Raw genomic sequence first — 14,082 nt, 5'->3', positions numbered from 1 at the left:
TGAACTGTTATAAAGATATGTTCTCTTGTTAATGATGAAATTCTTTTGGAATTGTTCTGAGTCCAGTTTAAATCATTTAATTGTTGATTGATGACATTTTTTTATTTTGTGTCTGCTGTCTTTTATCTCTCTCTACTTTATCTTCTATCATCTGTCCAGACTCTGTCAGGCTGGTGAATGGGTCTAGTCTGTGCTCAGGCAGACTGGAGGTGAAGTCTGACCAGTCTAACCAGTGGTGGTCCTCAGTGTGTGAAGATGACTTTGACCAGCAGGATGCAGAGGTGGTCTGTAGGGAGCTCGGCTGTGGGGCTCCTTCGGTCCTCAAGGGGGCGCTCTATGGAGAAGTGGAGGCTCCAATGTGGAGCAAAGAGTTCCAGTGTGGAGGCCATGAGTCTGCTCTCCTGGACTGTAGAAGCTCAGGCTCAGCTAGAAACACCTGCTCACCTGGAAAAGCTGTTGGACTCACCTGCTCAGGTAGAAGAGGAGCTGCAGCTCTGATTGGTTCATATTTGTTCTGATGTAACTCACTTTATTCTTTAACTGATGACTCTCTTGTTTCTGTTCAGAGTCTGTCAGGTTGGTGGAAAGAGACGGTCGCTGTGCAGGAACACTGGAGCTAAAACATCAGGGAGAATGGAGACCAGTGGAGCGGCGAGGCTGGACCCTGAAGGAAGCAACTGTTGCCTGCAGAGAACTGGACTGTGGTTCTGCTGTTTCTGTAGGAGAGAGAAAGTCCTCAGACAGATCTGTGTGGAGGGTCAGGCTTGACTGTGTTCACTCTGGATCTGCTCTGAGGGAGTGTGTGACACCAGAGTCCTTTCGTTACATCCTGGATCTCAACTGTTCAGGTAATCCCATCAGTGACATCATCAGTGACATAATTTATGACAGTAATGTAACACAAACACACTCACACACACACACACACACACACACACACACACACACACACCTGTAGAGATGCCAGTTTACCTCCTGGGCTCTGCTGAGGTCTCTTGAGCAAGGCACTGAAGCCCTAACTGCTTGGAGCAGCGACTGTGTGGCTGCCTCATCACTCTGAAATCTGTCCACTAATGCATGTGTCCAGGTCCTGTGTGTGCATCAGTGGCTGCTGACTCAAACATTGTGGAGGACAGGAGGAAAACCAACCCACAGCTTCATGTTATTTTACACTAGTTGGCTAATGATCTTTACTTTCTTCTGTTCAATATCAATGAAACAGTAAATCAATGGCTTCCAAGAGTTCTTAAAAACAACATCATTGTATTCACTGCTGTTGTTTCCAGATGAACCCTACAGGCCTAATGCAGAAGATAGAGTATTTATCAAGGCTGTGAGATGTAACAAGAAGCAGGCCAGTGTTCAACACCTGTGAATGTGTGCTGACTGATGATGACTACTTGCTGCTTGAATCAAAGCTGGCCCCATTTCCAATCAGACGAACAAAGCTTACTGTACTTTAATTCCAATATTTTATTCCCAACGATGCGTTATCGCAAGTCCAGGTTCACCTGGGCATTTTAAAGTAGTGTGTGCTTTCTATTCAGAGACAGCTGACAGTTATCCTCATCAAAGTAGTTTAAACACAGCAGCTCTATTTCTCTGCTACAAAGGAAATATGACAGTAATGATCCCAGCACCATTGGTAAATACCCACACTGAAACAGAAGCTGCACTTTCCTTCAGACACTAGATGTGTCCTGCAGGTGTCGCTGTTGAAGCATTTCAATCAGAATTTCAATAATGGATTTTCTCCAAAGCAGAAACTGATTTTATAAATGATCCTGAGATTTGGTCTTTGTTCATTTCAACCAGTTACTCTTTTTATAGTTTGTTCTCCCTCTTGCCTCTCAGAAACAGAGGAGGAGCAACCTCCCCTACCTCTATGGACCAGCATCCTCTGCTCTGCATGGGTGTCTGCTTCAGGCCGATGTTTGTAATGTTAAAATAACAAGAGTGTAAAAAATGAATTTCCCAAACAGATTAATAAACTTCTTCTCCTTCTTCTTTTTCTTCTATCCCTTTTATATTAGCTGGATCATTTCCTAAACACATTGTTATTCTGGGTTACAGATCTTCTCAGTAAACTCAGAAAGAAGTCAAACTTTTGAACCTGTTTGTGTGGAGAGCAAAGATTGTGGAGAACCTGAGCAGAAGGACCAGAATAGAGCAATATGCAGATGATGTTGTTGTGTTATTGTCTGAAACATGTTGAAAGTGTTGACAAATGGATAGCAAGTGTTCAGTGTATTCAGAGTAAATTTGATGGGAACATTACTGCAGTCTGAACTGTTATAAAGATATGTTCTCTTGTTAATGATGAAATTCTTTTGGAATTGTTCTGGGTCCAGTTTAAATCACTTAATTGTTGATTGATGACATTTTTTTATTTTGTGTCTGCTGTCTTTTATCTCTCTCTATTTTATCTTCTATCATCTGTCCAGACTCTGTCAGGCTGGTGAATGGGTCTAGTCTGTGCTCAGGCAGACTGGAGGTGAAGTCTGACCAGTCTAACCAGTTGTGGTCCTCAGTGTGTGAAGATGACTTTGACCAGCAGGATGCAGAGGTGGTCTGTAGGGAGCTCGGCTGTGGGGCTCCCTCAGTCCTCCAGGGGGCGCTCTATGGAGAAGTGGAGGCTCCAATGTGGAGCAAAGAGTTCCAGTGTGGAGGCCATGAGTCTGCTCTCCTGGACTGTAGAAGCTCAGGCTCAGCTAGAAACACCTGCTCACCTGGAAAAGCTGTTGGACTCACCTGCTCAGGTAGAAGAGGAGCTGCAGCTCTGATTGGTTCATTTCTGTTCTGATGAAACTCACTTTATTCTTTTACCGATGACTCTCTTGTTTCTGTTCAGAGCCTGAGTCTGTCAGGTTGGTGGGAGGAGACAGTCGCTGTGCAGGAACACTGGAGGTGAAACAGGGAGAATGGAGACCAGTGATTGGCCCTTACAGGACCCTGAAGGAAGCAACTGTTGCCTGCAGAGAACTGGACTGTGGTTCTGCTGTTTCTGTAGGAGAGAGAAAGTCCTCAGACAGATCTGTGTGGTGGATCAGGTCTGACTGTGTTCACTCTGGATCTGCTCTGAGGGAGTGTGTGATACCAGAGTTCTCTTCCTATACCCTGGATCTCACCTGTTCAGGTAATCAGTGACATCATCAGTGACCTAATTTATGTCAGTAATGTACCAATGTTGACACACACACACACACACACACACACACACACACACACACACACACACACACACACACCTGTAGAGATGCCAGTTTACCTCCTGGGCTCTGCCGAGGTCTCTTGAGCAAGGCACTGAAGCCCTAACTGCTTGGAGCAGCGACTGTGTGGCAGCCTCATCACTCTGACGTCTGTCCACTAATGCATGTGTCCAGGTCCTGTGTGTGCATCAGTGGCTGCTGACTCAAACATTGTGGAGGACAGGAGGAAAACCAACCCACAGCTTCATGTTATTTTACACTAGTTGGCTAATGATCTTTACTTTCTTCTGTTCAATATCAATGAAACAGTAAATCAATGGCTTCCAAGAGTTCTTAAAAACAACATCATTGTATTCACTGCTGTTGTTTCCAGATGAACCCTACAGGCCTAATGCAGAAGATAGAGTTTTTATCAAGGCTGTGAGATGTAACAAGAAGCAGGCCAGTGTTCAACACCTGTGAAGGAAAGTGTGCTGACTGATGATGACTACTTGCTGCTTGAATCAAAGCTGGCCCCATTTCCAATCAGACGAACAAAGCTTACTGTACTTTAATTCCAATATTTTATTCCCAACGATGCGTTATCACAAGTCCAGGTTCACCAGGGCATTTTAAAGTAGTGTGTGCTTTGTATTCAGAGACAGCTGACAGTTATCCTCAACAAAGTAGTTTAAACACAGCAGCTCTATTTCTCTGCTACAAAGGCAATATGACAGTAATGATCCCAGCACCATTGGTAAATACCCACACTGAAACAGAAGCTGCACTTTCCTTCAGACACTAGATGTGTCCTGCAGGTGTCGCTGTTGGAGCATTTCAATCAGAATTTCAACAATGGATTTTCTCCAAAGCAGAAACTGATTTTATAAATGATCCTGAGATTTGGTCTTTGTTCATTTCAACCAGTTACTCTTTTTATAGTTTGATCTCCCTCTTGCTTCTCAGAAACAGAGGAGGAGCAACCTCCCCTACCTCTATGGACCAGCATCCTCTGCTCTGCATGGGTGTCTGCTTCAGGCCGATGTTTGTAATGTTAAAATAACAAGAGTGTAAAAAATTAATTTCCCAAACAGATTAATAAACTTCTTCTCCTTCTTCTTTTTCTTCTATCCCTTTTATATTAGCTGGATCATTTCCTAAACACATTGTTATTCTGGGTTACAGATCTTCTCAGTAAACTCAGAAAGAAGTCAAACTTTTGAACCTGTTTGTGTGGAGAGCAAAGATTGTGGAGAACCTGAGCAGAAGGACCAGATGATGTTGTGTTATTGTCTGAAGCATGTTGAAAGTGTTGACAAATGGATAGCAAGTGTTCAGTGTATTCAGAGTAAATTTGATGGGAACATTACTGCAGTCTGAACTGTTATAAAGATGTGTTCTGTTGTTAATGATGAAATTCTTTTGGAATTGTTCTGAGTCCAGTTTGAATCACTGAATTGTTGTTTGATGACACCTTTTTATTTTGTGTCTGCTGTCTTTTATCTCTCTCTATTTTATCTTCTATCATCTGTCCAGACTCTGTCAGGCTGGTGAATGGGTCTAGTCTGTGCTCAGGCAGACTGGAGGTGAAGTCTGACCAGTCTAACCAGTGGTGGTCCTCAGTGTGTGAAGATGACTTTGACCAGCAGGATGCAGAGGTGGTCTGTAGGGAGCTCGGCTGTGGGGCTCCTTCGGTCCTCAAGGGGGCGCTCTATGGAGAAGTGGAGGCTCCAATGTGGACCAAAGAGTTCCAGTGTGGAGGCCATGAGTCTGCTCTCCTGGACTGTAGAAGCTCAGGCTCAGCTAGAAACACCTGCTCACCTGGAAAAGCTGTTGGACTCACCTGCTCAGGTAGAAGAGGAGCTGCAGCTCTGATTGGTTCATTTCTGTTCTGATGAAACTCACTTTATTCTTTTACTGATGACTCTCTTGTTTCTGTTCAGAGTCTGTCAGGTTGGTGGGAGGAGACAGTCGCTGTGCAGGAACACTGGAGCTGAAACAGGGAGACTGGAGACCAGTGGAGGGCCGAGGCTGGACTCTGAAGGAAGCAACTGTTGCCTGCAGAGAACTGGACTGTGGTTCTGCTGTTTCTGTAGGAGAGAGAGAGGAGTCCTCATACAGACCTGTTTTGGGGATTGAACCTGATTGTGTTCACTCTGGATCTGCTTTGAGGGAGTGTGTAAGACCATGGTCCTCTTCCACCATCCTGAATGTCACCTGTTCAGGTAATCAGTGACATCATCAGTGACCTAATTTATGACAGTAATGTACCAATGTTGACACACACACACACACACACACACACACACACACACACACACACACCTGTAGAGATGCCAGTTTACCTCCTGGGCTCTGCTGAGGTCTCTTGAGCAAGGCACTGAAGCCCTAACTGCTTGGAGCAGCGACTGTGTGGCAGCCTCATCACTCTGACATCTGTCCACTAATGCATGTGTCCAGGTCCTGTGTGTGCATCAGTGGCTGCTGACTCAAACATTGTGGAGGACAGGAGGAAAACCAACCCACAGCTTCATGTTATTTTACATTAGTTGGCTAATGATCTTTACTTTCTTCTGTTCAATATCAATGAAACAGTAAATCAATGGCTTCCAAGAGTTCTTAAAAACAACATCATTGTATTCACTGCTGTTGTTTCCAGATGAACCCTACAGGCCTAATGCAGAAGATAGAGTATTTATCAAGGCTGTGAGATGTAACAAGAAGCAGCCAGTGTTCAACACCTGTGAAGGAAAGTGTGCTGACTGATGATGACTACTTGCTGCTTGAATCAAAGCTGGCCCCATTTCCAATCAGACAAACAAAGCTTACTGTACTTTAATTCCAATATTTTATTCCCAACGATGCGTTATCACAAGTCCAGGTTCACCAGGGCATTTTAAAGTAGTGTGTGCTTTCTATTCAGAGACAGCTGACAGTTATCCTCAACAAAGTAGTTTAAACACAGCAGCTCTATTTCTCTGCTACAAAGGAAATATGACAGTAATGATCCCAGCACCATTGGTAAATACCCACCGTCTGCTGTCTCTCACTGTCTAAGGTAAGCTGAAGCAGAGAAACTGTCTCACTGACTGTTTACATGCAGCTTTGGAAAAGATGATCAGCTGACAACAGGAGCCACGCAAGTTGTTTTCTGAGTGACACTGATTGAGCCATATTTCAAAGTAAAACTTTTGATAGCCCATTAGCTACCGTTAGACGACGGCTAACGTTCCTAGATAACATTACAGAACACGATGATAACACAAAGAGGAATATGAAATATTGTTCCAGTGAGCATAATGTCACATAAGTGTTAACATACGTAAACGTTAACATTAACTTTACTGAGTCAACCAGAACATTTCTGACGCTGGGTGAAGAGAGACAGTTAACGTTACATTGCAACCTTGATTACGTCCAGTGTATTTTATGGGTTAGCTAATATGTTTTCCTTAAAATATGACCCGATGTGCGTCCAGATTTGAACTATCCATTGTGTTTTCAGTTGCTGATCAATTAGTAAAGAAATAATGAAATGATAACGATTTGTCAGATTCCCTACGTTTATCCGACTTCCAACCTGGAACACAGCAGGACGACATTTGAACCACCCTGTGTGAGACGTCAGAGGAAAGTGGCCGCTGTGTGAATATGGTGAGTTAGAAACACCTTCTGACGCATCCGTTCTCAAAAGTTCCACTGCCACCACATCTGCCCTATCAGCCCCTAGCCCCAAACTCCCCATTTTATAGTGTAGTTCCTCACAGTGGCAAGAAAGGTGGTGTGCTCAGATACCTCACTCAGTGCTCAGAGAACCAGGGTTATCCTGGAGACCAAATGTCTCACTATGGGAGGTATGGTCCACTCCCAAAGTGCAGGAGGACCGACACCCCCAACACTGCAGGCAGGATGTGTGTTCAGATAACAGGTAGTTCACAGATTCTGAGAGAAAACACCTTGTGATGTGATGACTGTCCATGTGTTTGATCAGATCCATTACTTCATCATCACTTCATCAGAGTGGTCGTCCTGCTGCTGACTCTGCTGGTGGTGACCACCGCCCTCTATTTCTACTGTAAGGTACTGCCACTGTCTGTTGTTTAGAGGACTGACTGAAATGAAGCACTCAGTCTGTGTTTATTAAACTGAACTGAGGACTCATACTGTCCTGTCTCTCCAGGCCAGCAGGGGCCAGAAGCCGGGCAGACAGGAGAACATTGAGCTGGATGATTATAACCTGGGTGTTCCTGCAGCTGGAGGAGGTCCGACTGAAGAGGAAGGTGCTCAGGGAGCAGAGTAGGACCTCCAAGGAGATCCTCTCACATCCACATGGATTCACAGCTGACACACAACCATCAGCTAAGTCCAGGATTTTACATTTTTGTCCTCATGTTGGCTGAAATTATTGTATGACTTTATATTTTTATTACTCTGAGCATGAAAAGACCAAAAACATTATTTCAATAATTCTGTAATTTGCTTATTTGTTTACAATTGAGGATTTTGCTTCTTTCATCCAAATTTTACATCCTTTTGTAAATAATGATTTTGGTTATTTTGTATGAATTTTATTTTTACATTCTGTGATTAAGGCTCGGGTAGGTAACATTAGAAAAACCTGTAATAGACGGCTACATTTTTAAAATATCCAAGTGAAACAATGGGCTCATTACAGGCCTGCAACAGCCACAGATACCAGATTGTTTTTCTTTATTCAGAGCATTTGAGTTACTGACTGCTGTCAGGATGTAAAGAGAATTTAACCAATATAACAAAAGATTCTTCTGAAATACATTAATCTTTAAGGATTTTGTTTATTTTTACAATTAAGGATTTTGCTTGTTTGTATGAATTTGACTTATTTTTGTGATTATGGATTTTGTTTACAATTAAGGCTTTTGCTTCTTTTATATAAACTTCGCTTAATTTTGTTTTTACAGATTTTGGTTATTTTGTATGAATTTTACTTAATTGTTTTGATTTAGCTTGTTTGGTGCAAATCTAGCTTAAAGGTCCAGTGTGTAACATTACAGAGGATCTGTTATCAGAAATTTAATATATTATTATAATGTTATTATATAATATTCACAGGTACGTTTTTATTGGTTTATAATCAGATGAAAATAAGAACCATTGTGTTTTGGTTACCTTAGAATGAGACATTTCTTTCTATGGATTTTGCTTATTTTGTATGAATTTTGCTTATTTTGTACGGAGCCCGTTAGGGGACTAATGGAGGAAAAAGGTTGTTGTTTAAAAAATTAGAGAAATACTAATATAGTAATAATATAATATTGTACTTCAGTATAGGTTTCACAAACAAGGAGATACTTAATCTTTTGGCACATCAGCATCACATTGTCATAAGTATCAGGACCTTAAAAAGAATATGCAAGAAAATACATCTTTTCCGCAGAAAGAACCAGTCTCATAAATTTAGGACTTTTTCTTTCTTCCTCAGTGTGGCCCTAATACTCCGTCATATAAAATACACATCCCATATAAATATAAATACACATCAAAGTGTAACATTATGTTCCTTTATTGAATAAGGATAAAGAAAAACAGGTAAACCATCAGCTCCTTTCCAAACTGAAGTCACACAGTGACTCTACAAGATGGAAAGCACAGAATCAAAGCATATTATACAACACAAGGATAAATACACATTCAAAGGTCTGTATATAATACACCCCGTATGTCTGCACACTGAAATAAATGCAGGACAAATCCATACACATCAAATGAACAGACAAATTAATGGATGCAGTAGACTCTCTGCAAGCCTGTATACACGCAGTATGCAGCACAAACATCATAAGAGGCCAAATCAATTTAAATTACAAAAAAAAATTAAAAAAATAAAAACACAAATTCTTCTGCCACCGCAGGACATATTTAACTTAAATTCACAGCATGTGTCTCTACCACTGCAGGACATATTTAACTTAAATTTAAAGCATGCATATTAACTAAAATAATTTAACACATATTGGTCCCTCACTAGTCGACCACTGTCGTCATCAGGGAAGATTACAGGATTGTCCCGGTCCATGGCTGGTGGCACTCTGGGGGCCCTCTCCTTCCTCAGGCAGGCCACTTTGTGGAGGATAGCACAAGCCACAGTAATGTCACATGCCTTCAAAGGGCTGACCCTTAATTTGTGAAGACACTGAAAGCGTGCCTTCAGGAGGAACAAAGGTCATTTCAACTCTGGCCCTGGTCCTGGCATGGGCATGGTTGTAGGCCTGCTGTGCTTCCTGGGGGTCTGTGAATGGTGTCAGGAGAAAAGGCTGGCAGGCCCCTGTCTCCCAGCAACACACCAGAGAATTCACCTGTCAACACAAAATCTCATCATTACAACCTCATAAACAGAGTGACATTCTTGACACAGCCATGATGTAAAAAGTGGTTATTAATAGGGGTTGCATGGCTCACCTTGTGATAGGCGCTGATAGATTTCAGAGGTCCGAAAGACTGGAGTCATGGACTGAGCCAGACCATTTTGCCACAACATTGCTGATCAGACAGTCAGCATTGCAGACCGTCTGAAATCATAAGATGAGGACTATTAAACCAATCAGTGCACATCACAAGCAATGTACAGTGTTCATCAATTGACAATATCAAAAAGTTATGTTCACCTGAACATTAATGCTGTGAAAGGATTTCCTATTCACAAAATCCGCCTCATGGGCAGCTGAGGGGGATTTTATCCTGATGTGTGTGCAGTCCAGTGCACCAATGACATTGGGGAAACCTGTAACACAAAGTAATGAGTATCCTACTATGACTGTTAACAGTTGTCCTGTGATTTGTAGATTCTCTTACCTGCAATCCTATAGAACTCCTCTTTGATTTCACAGAGTCTTCTGTGGCCAGGGAAGGAGATGAAGACATCTGACAATGCTTTGATAGCCAGACACACACTCCTTATTGTGCGGCAAACTGTGGCCTTGTTCAGCTGTTCTGCATCCCCCACTGAGTACAGGAAGCCTCCACTTGCAAAACCGCGCAAGGCCACACAAACAATTTGCTCCACACTCAGTGCATGGAGCCAGCAGTCTGCACAGATACCTGATGCCATCTGCAGAAAACCTGTACCTTTCATATAGATGGTCATCAGGGAAGGCCAGTGGGTCCAAACGGTCCCTGAAGACCCTCTCTCGCCTTAAGGCTCTCCTGAGCAAAAGTGCTTCCTCATCCACCACATCTCGCAACAATGGGCACGCCATTGTCAGAGCAGAAAGGAACACACCATTTTGGGCCTTCATATAGGCTATTGGCTGACTTGACTTTACGAGGATTGACCTTTTATTTTTTTATTTAAGATGTGTCATCTTCTTGGAGCTGGGGGAGGAAAGGAGAATAATGATTAATACATTTGTGTTACAGTCAGCATACAGTGTGCATTGAAGGCATAACTCACCTCCCACTCAAGTTTTTTTATTTCAAGTCCATTATATATAAATTAAAGTTATTATATTATTATTATTATTATTATTAGGTCATCTTTTTATCAAAGAGTTATACAGTCTGATGGAGTTACATTTTCGCAGTTTCACTCATATCTGCAGTCCATTTCAATTAAAAATTAAACTGATTCATAATCAGAGTACAACTGCGTTTTTGGAGATGTGAATTAACTATTTGGATTGTAATTGTGATGTTTCAGCGGAGCGGTGAGTGTGTAATTGTGCACTACTTACACATTCAGGCGGTCAGCAATACTTTGCCACGCTTTTTCTCTTTGCTTTATCACTGTGGCGGTGTTGCCTCTCTTTTTAATCATGTCTTTTACCTCCTCCTATGCCTCCATGAGGATTTCTGCCTCAGGCGGGGAAAAGTAAGCCGCTCTACATGCCATGGTAAATCAGTGAATCTGTGATCGGCGGCGGGGTCTATTTGAGGGAGCCGTGAGCACGCTCTTATCCAGGATTGGTTTCACCTGGCTTGATGAATCCGTGTCTGCTCATCCTGGCTTTGTCTTTGTGCAACCAATTAAGCCTGGACACTCTTGTTTTGGATTCATTGAGCTCAGCTCAGTCACTTATCCTGGATGTCTTAATCCTACTTTTGTGCAACGGGCCCGGGTCATTTGTTTGTGTGTGTGGTTGTTTGGGAAAGGGCAAACTGAAGCTATGGAGAGGTTCAAACATAAAGGCATCAGTGCTCAGAATGAAATCAACTCGGTCCATCAAGCTAAATCACCACAATCTATAATTTTGTAATGAAGGATTATTATGTTATATAATAAAGGTTTTGGGTATTTCATACAGACTTTATTTAACCCCTCGTGACTAATGACTAAATACAGAAATTACTGCATCTCAGCAGCTATACGGAGTTATATCATATACTTGGTACCATTGGATTCAACTGCAATATCTATAATTTGTGTTTTGATCCAGTGCAAGTCTGATATTTAACAAGTCAAATTAATATTAAACTGATTTTTCTTTTAATAGAAAATGAACTTTGTCTACCTATTAGAAATGATTAATATGTGAATTCAAACATTTAGATTTTGTGGTGTGTAGCCACAGGTCTGATGACGACATGACTGAAGTATTTCCTACTCATTTTAATACAGATATTAATGTCACTGAGTCATGTAGATGGTAGGATTATTAGTATTACTGCTGTGTATGTATATATTTGTTTTTGTTCTTTTTATTTCACACTTGCCTTGGTAATGTAAACTTCGGTTTCCCATTCAAATAAAACGCTTTTGAATTGAACTGAATTATTATTCATGTGTGAGTGTCCACAGGCATCTAAAGTGGTTGGACTTTTATGATGCTTTGACCAAAACATGTGAGCTGAAATATTCAGAAACTGTATAGTATCTGTACAGATAGTTTATCCTCTAGTTATGAGATCTTTTCTTTTTGTTATAAGATGTGAAAGTAATTTATAGTTAGAGCTGCACAATGTGCAAGTTTATACGGTCCAAAAACATAGAGAAGAAAAAAAGAAAAAGCACATGAAATAAAGAGTGAAGAGAAATTGCTTGTAGTGTCAAATTATTGGACTTCACTTAAACTGACCTCTGAAATGTATCTACAGCATTGACCTCCGCCATGTATTGAAAGCAGACCTCTGCCCTGTATCTATAAAACTGACTTCTGTCCTGTATCTACAGCAATAACCTCTGCCCTGCATTTTTACAATTAAGGATTTTGCTTCTTTTATACAAATATTAGAGGTTATAGATTTAAAAATCTATATCTGATGACAGACAGCAGCACTTTACAGCCACCATAATGTCTTACAGTCGTATTTATACTGGAGGTCTTTATTCAGACTCAGGCAGAAATAGGTTCAATTTGTATATATATTTTTTTTATTGCCAAATTCTTCATGTTTTGATGTTTTTGTTTGCTGTATTTCGTTGTTGTTGTTGTTGTTGTGGGAGGAAACATGAGACTGAGGAGAAAACCCACGCAGACACAAGGACAAAAAAAAAGAAGAGGGAAGGATGGGGGAGAAAGGGGGAAGAGAAAGAGAGGAGGTAAGGAGAGAGGAATGGAGGGAGGTTGGAGAGGTGAAGGGGGGAGGAAGGAGGAACTAGTTTTCCAGCAGCCTCCTCCACCTCACTGTCACTGTTGCTTTTCTTTAGCAGCCAGCGCATGAAACCTTTCTTCTTGTTGTTGTGTTCCTTCTCCTTTTCTTTATTCTATCCTCTTTCTTCTCCAGTCTGCGTCTCTTCCTCTCCAGGGTCTTCTGGCCACTTTTCATCCACTTGTTGTGGGAGACCAAACCTCTCCTGGTGTTGATGCAGAGGTCCTGGAGGTTCTGCTTCTCCTGCTGCACCTGTTGTAAGGTGTCCTCTCTCTCACTCAGGTTCTCCCGCAGAGCTTTGAACCTGGTCTGCCAGGAGTTCTGGCTCTGCAGAAGTTCTTCATCTTTGTGGAGCAGCTGGTTCAGGGCCTCAGTCAGTCTCTGAGACAGACCCTTCTCTTGGTCAGGTTAAGGACATGGTCGTCCCTCAGTTGCAGCTGCTGCTCCACCGGGTCCAACTGGTCCTTCAGTTGCTGCTCCAGTTTCTGGTGGTCCTGCTCCAGTTTCTGGTGGTCCTGCTCCAGTTTCTGGTGGTCCTGCTTCAGTCTGGCAGCAGCCTCCCCCTCCTCCCCCTCCTTACAGACCCCTTGTCTGCCCCTCACCACCTCAATTCACACCCACCTACTCCACCCCTCCCCCCTGCTCTTCATCATGTCCTCCACAACCTGAGGACCTCACCCCTCCCCCAACTGTCACCTCTACAGTGTCCTTCACGCCTGACCTGGTGAGAGGTGCACCTCCAGAGGGTCCCTGTGCTGTGGAAGACGTCCTGCCTAGGTCTTGTGCCAAAGACGCCGCGTCCCAGCGGCCCTCAGGATTACAGACAGGTGACCGTCCATTATCACGTGACATCCCATATCATGAAGACCCTGGAGAGGCTCGTCCTGGAGCAGCTAAGGCCTATGGTCAGGCCCTTCACTGATCCACTACAGTTCGCCTACCAGACCTGCCTGGGAGTTGAGGACGGCATCATCTACCTGCTGAACAGAGTCTACACTCATTTGGACAAGCCGGCGGGCACTGTGAGAGTCATGTTCTTTGACTTCTCCAGTGCTTTCAACACCATCCGTCCGGCTCTACTGGGTGAGAAGATGGCTGCGATGCAGGTGGAGGCCCCCATCGTGTCCTGGATTGTTGATTACCTGACGGGCAGACCACAGTACGTACACCTACAGAGCTGTGTGTCTGACAGGGTGGTCAGCAACACTGGGGCCCCACAGGGGACTGTCCTCTCTCCCTTCCTCTTCACCCTCTTCACCTCAGACTTCAACTATTGCACCGAGTCCTGCCACCTTCAGAAGTTTTCTGATGACTCAGCAATAGTTGGCTG

General features: G+C 42.9%; 1 protein-coding gene and 1 pseudogene across 1 annotated transcript; one reads left to right on the top strand and one right to left on the bottom strand.

The window, feature by feature from the left end:
* Nucleotides 1-137: 137 nt before the first annotated feature.
* LOC127373862 (scavenger receptor cysteine-rich type 1 protein M130-like) lies at nt 138-11,929 on the top strand (the record flags this gene model as incomplete). The annotated part of the gene is made up of 8 exons (XM_051418703.1): nt 138-474; nt 567-848; nt 2,445-2,759; nt 2,852-3,136; nt 4,725-5,039; nt 5,132-5,413; nt 7,180-7,268; nt 7,369-11,929. Coding segments are annotated over 8 exons (2,025 nt in total), but the record flags the coding sequence as incomplete, so codon positions are not given.
* On the bottom strand, nt 9,320-10,462 carry LOC127373861 (putative nuclease HARBI1; annotated as a pseudogene).
* Nucleotides 11,930-14,082: the final 2,153 nt, after the last annotated feature.

Source organism: Dicentrarchus labrax, unplaced genomic scaffold (assembly GCF_905237075.1).
Source record: "Dicentrarchus labrax unplaced genomic scaffold, dlabrax2021, whole genome shotgun sequence".
Lineage (NCBI taxonomy): Eukaryota > Metazoa > Chordata > Actinopteri > Moronidae > Dicentrarchus > Dicentrarchus labrax.
The sequence above is the reverse complement of the archived record's forward strand: the minus strand, read 5'-3'. Positions and strand labels throughout refer to the sequence as shown.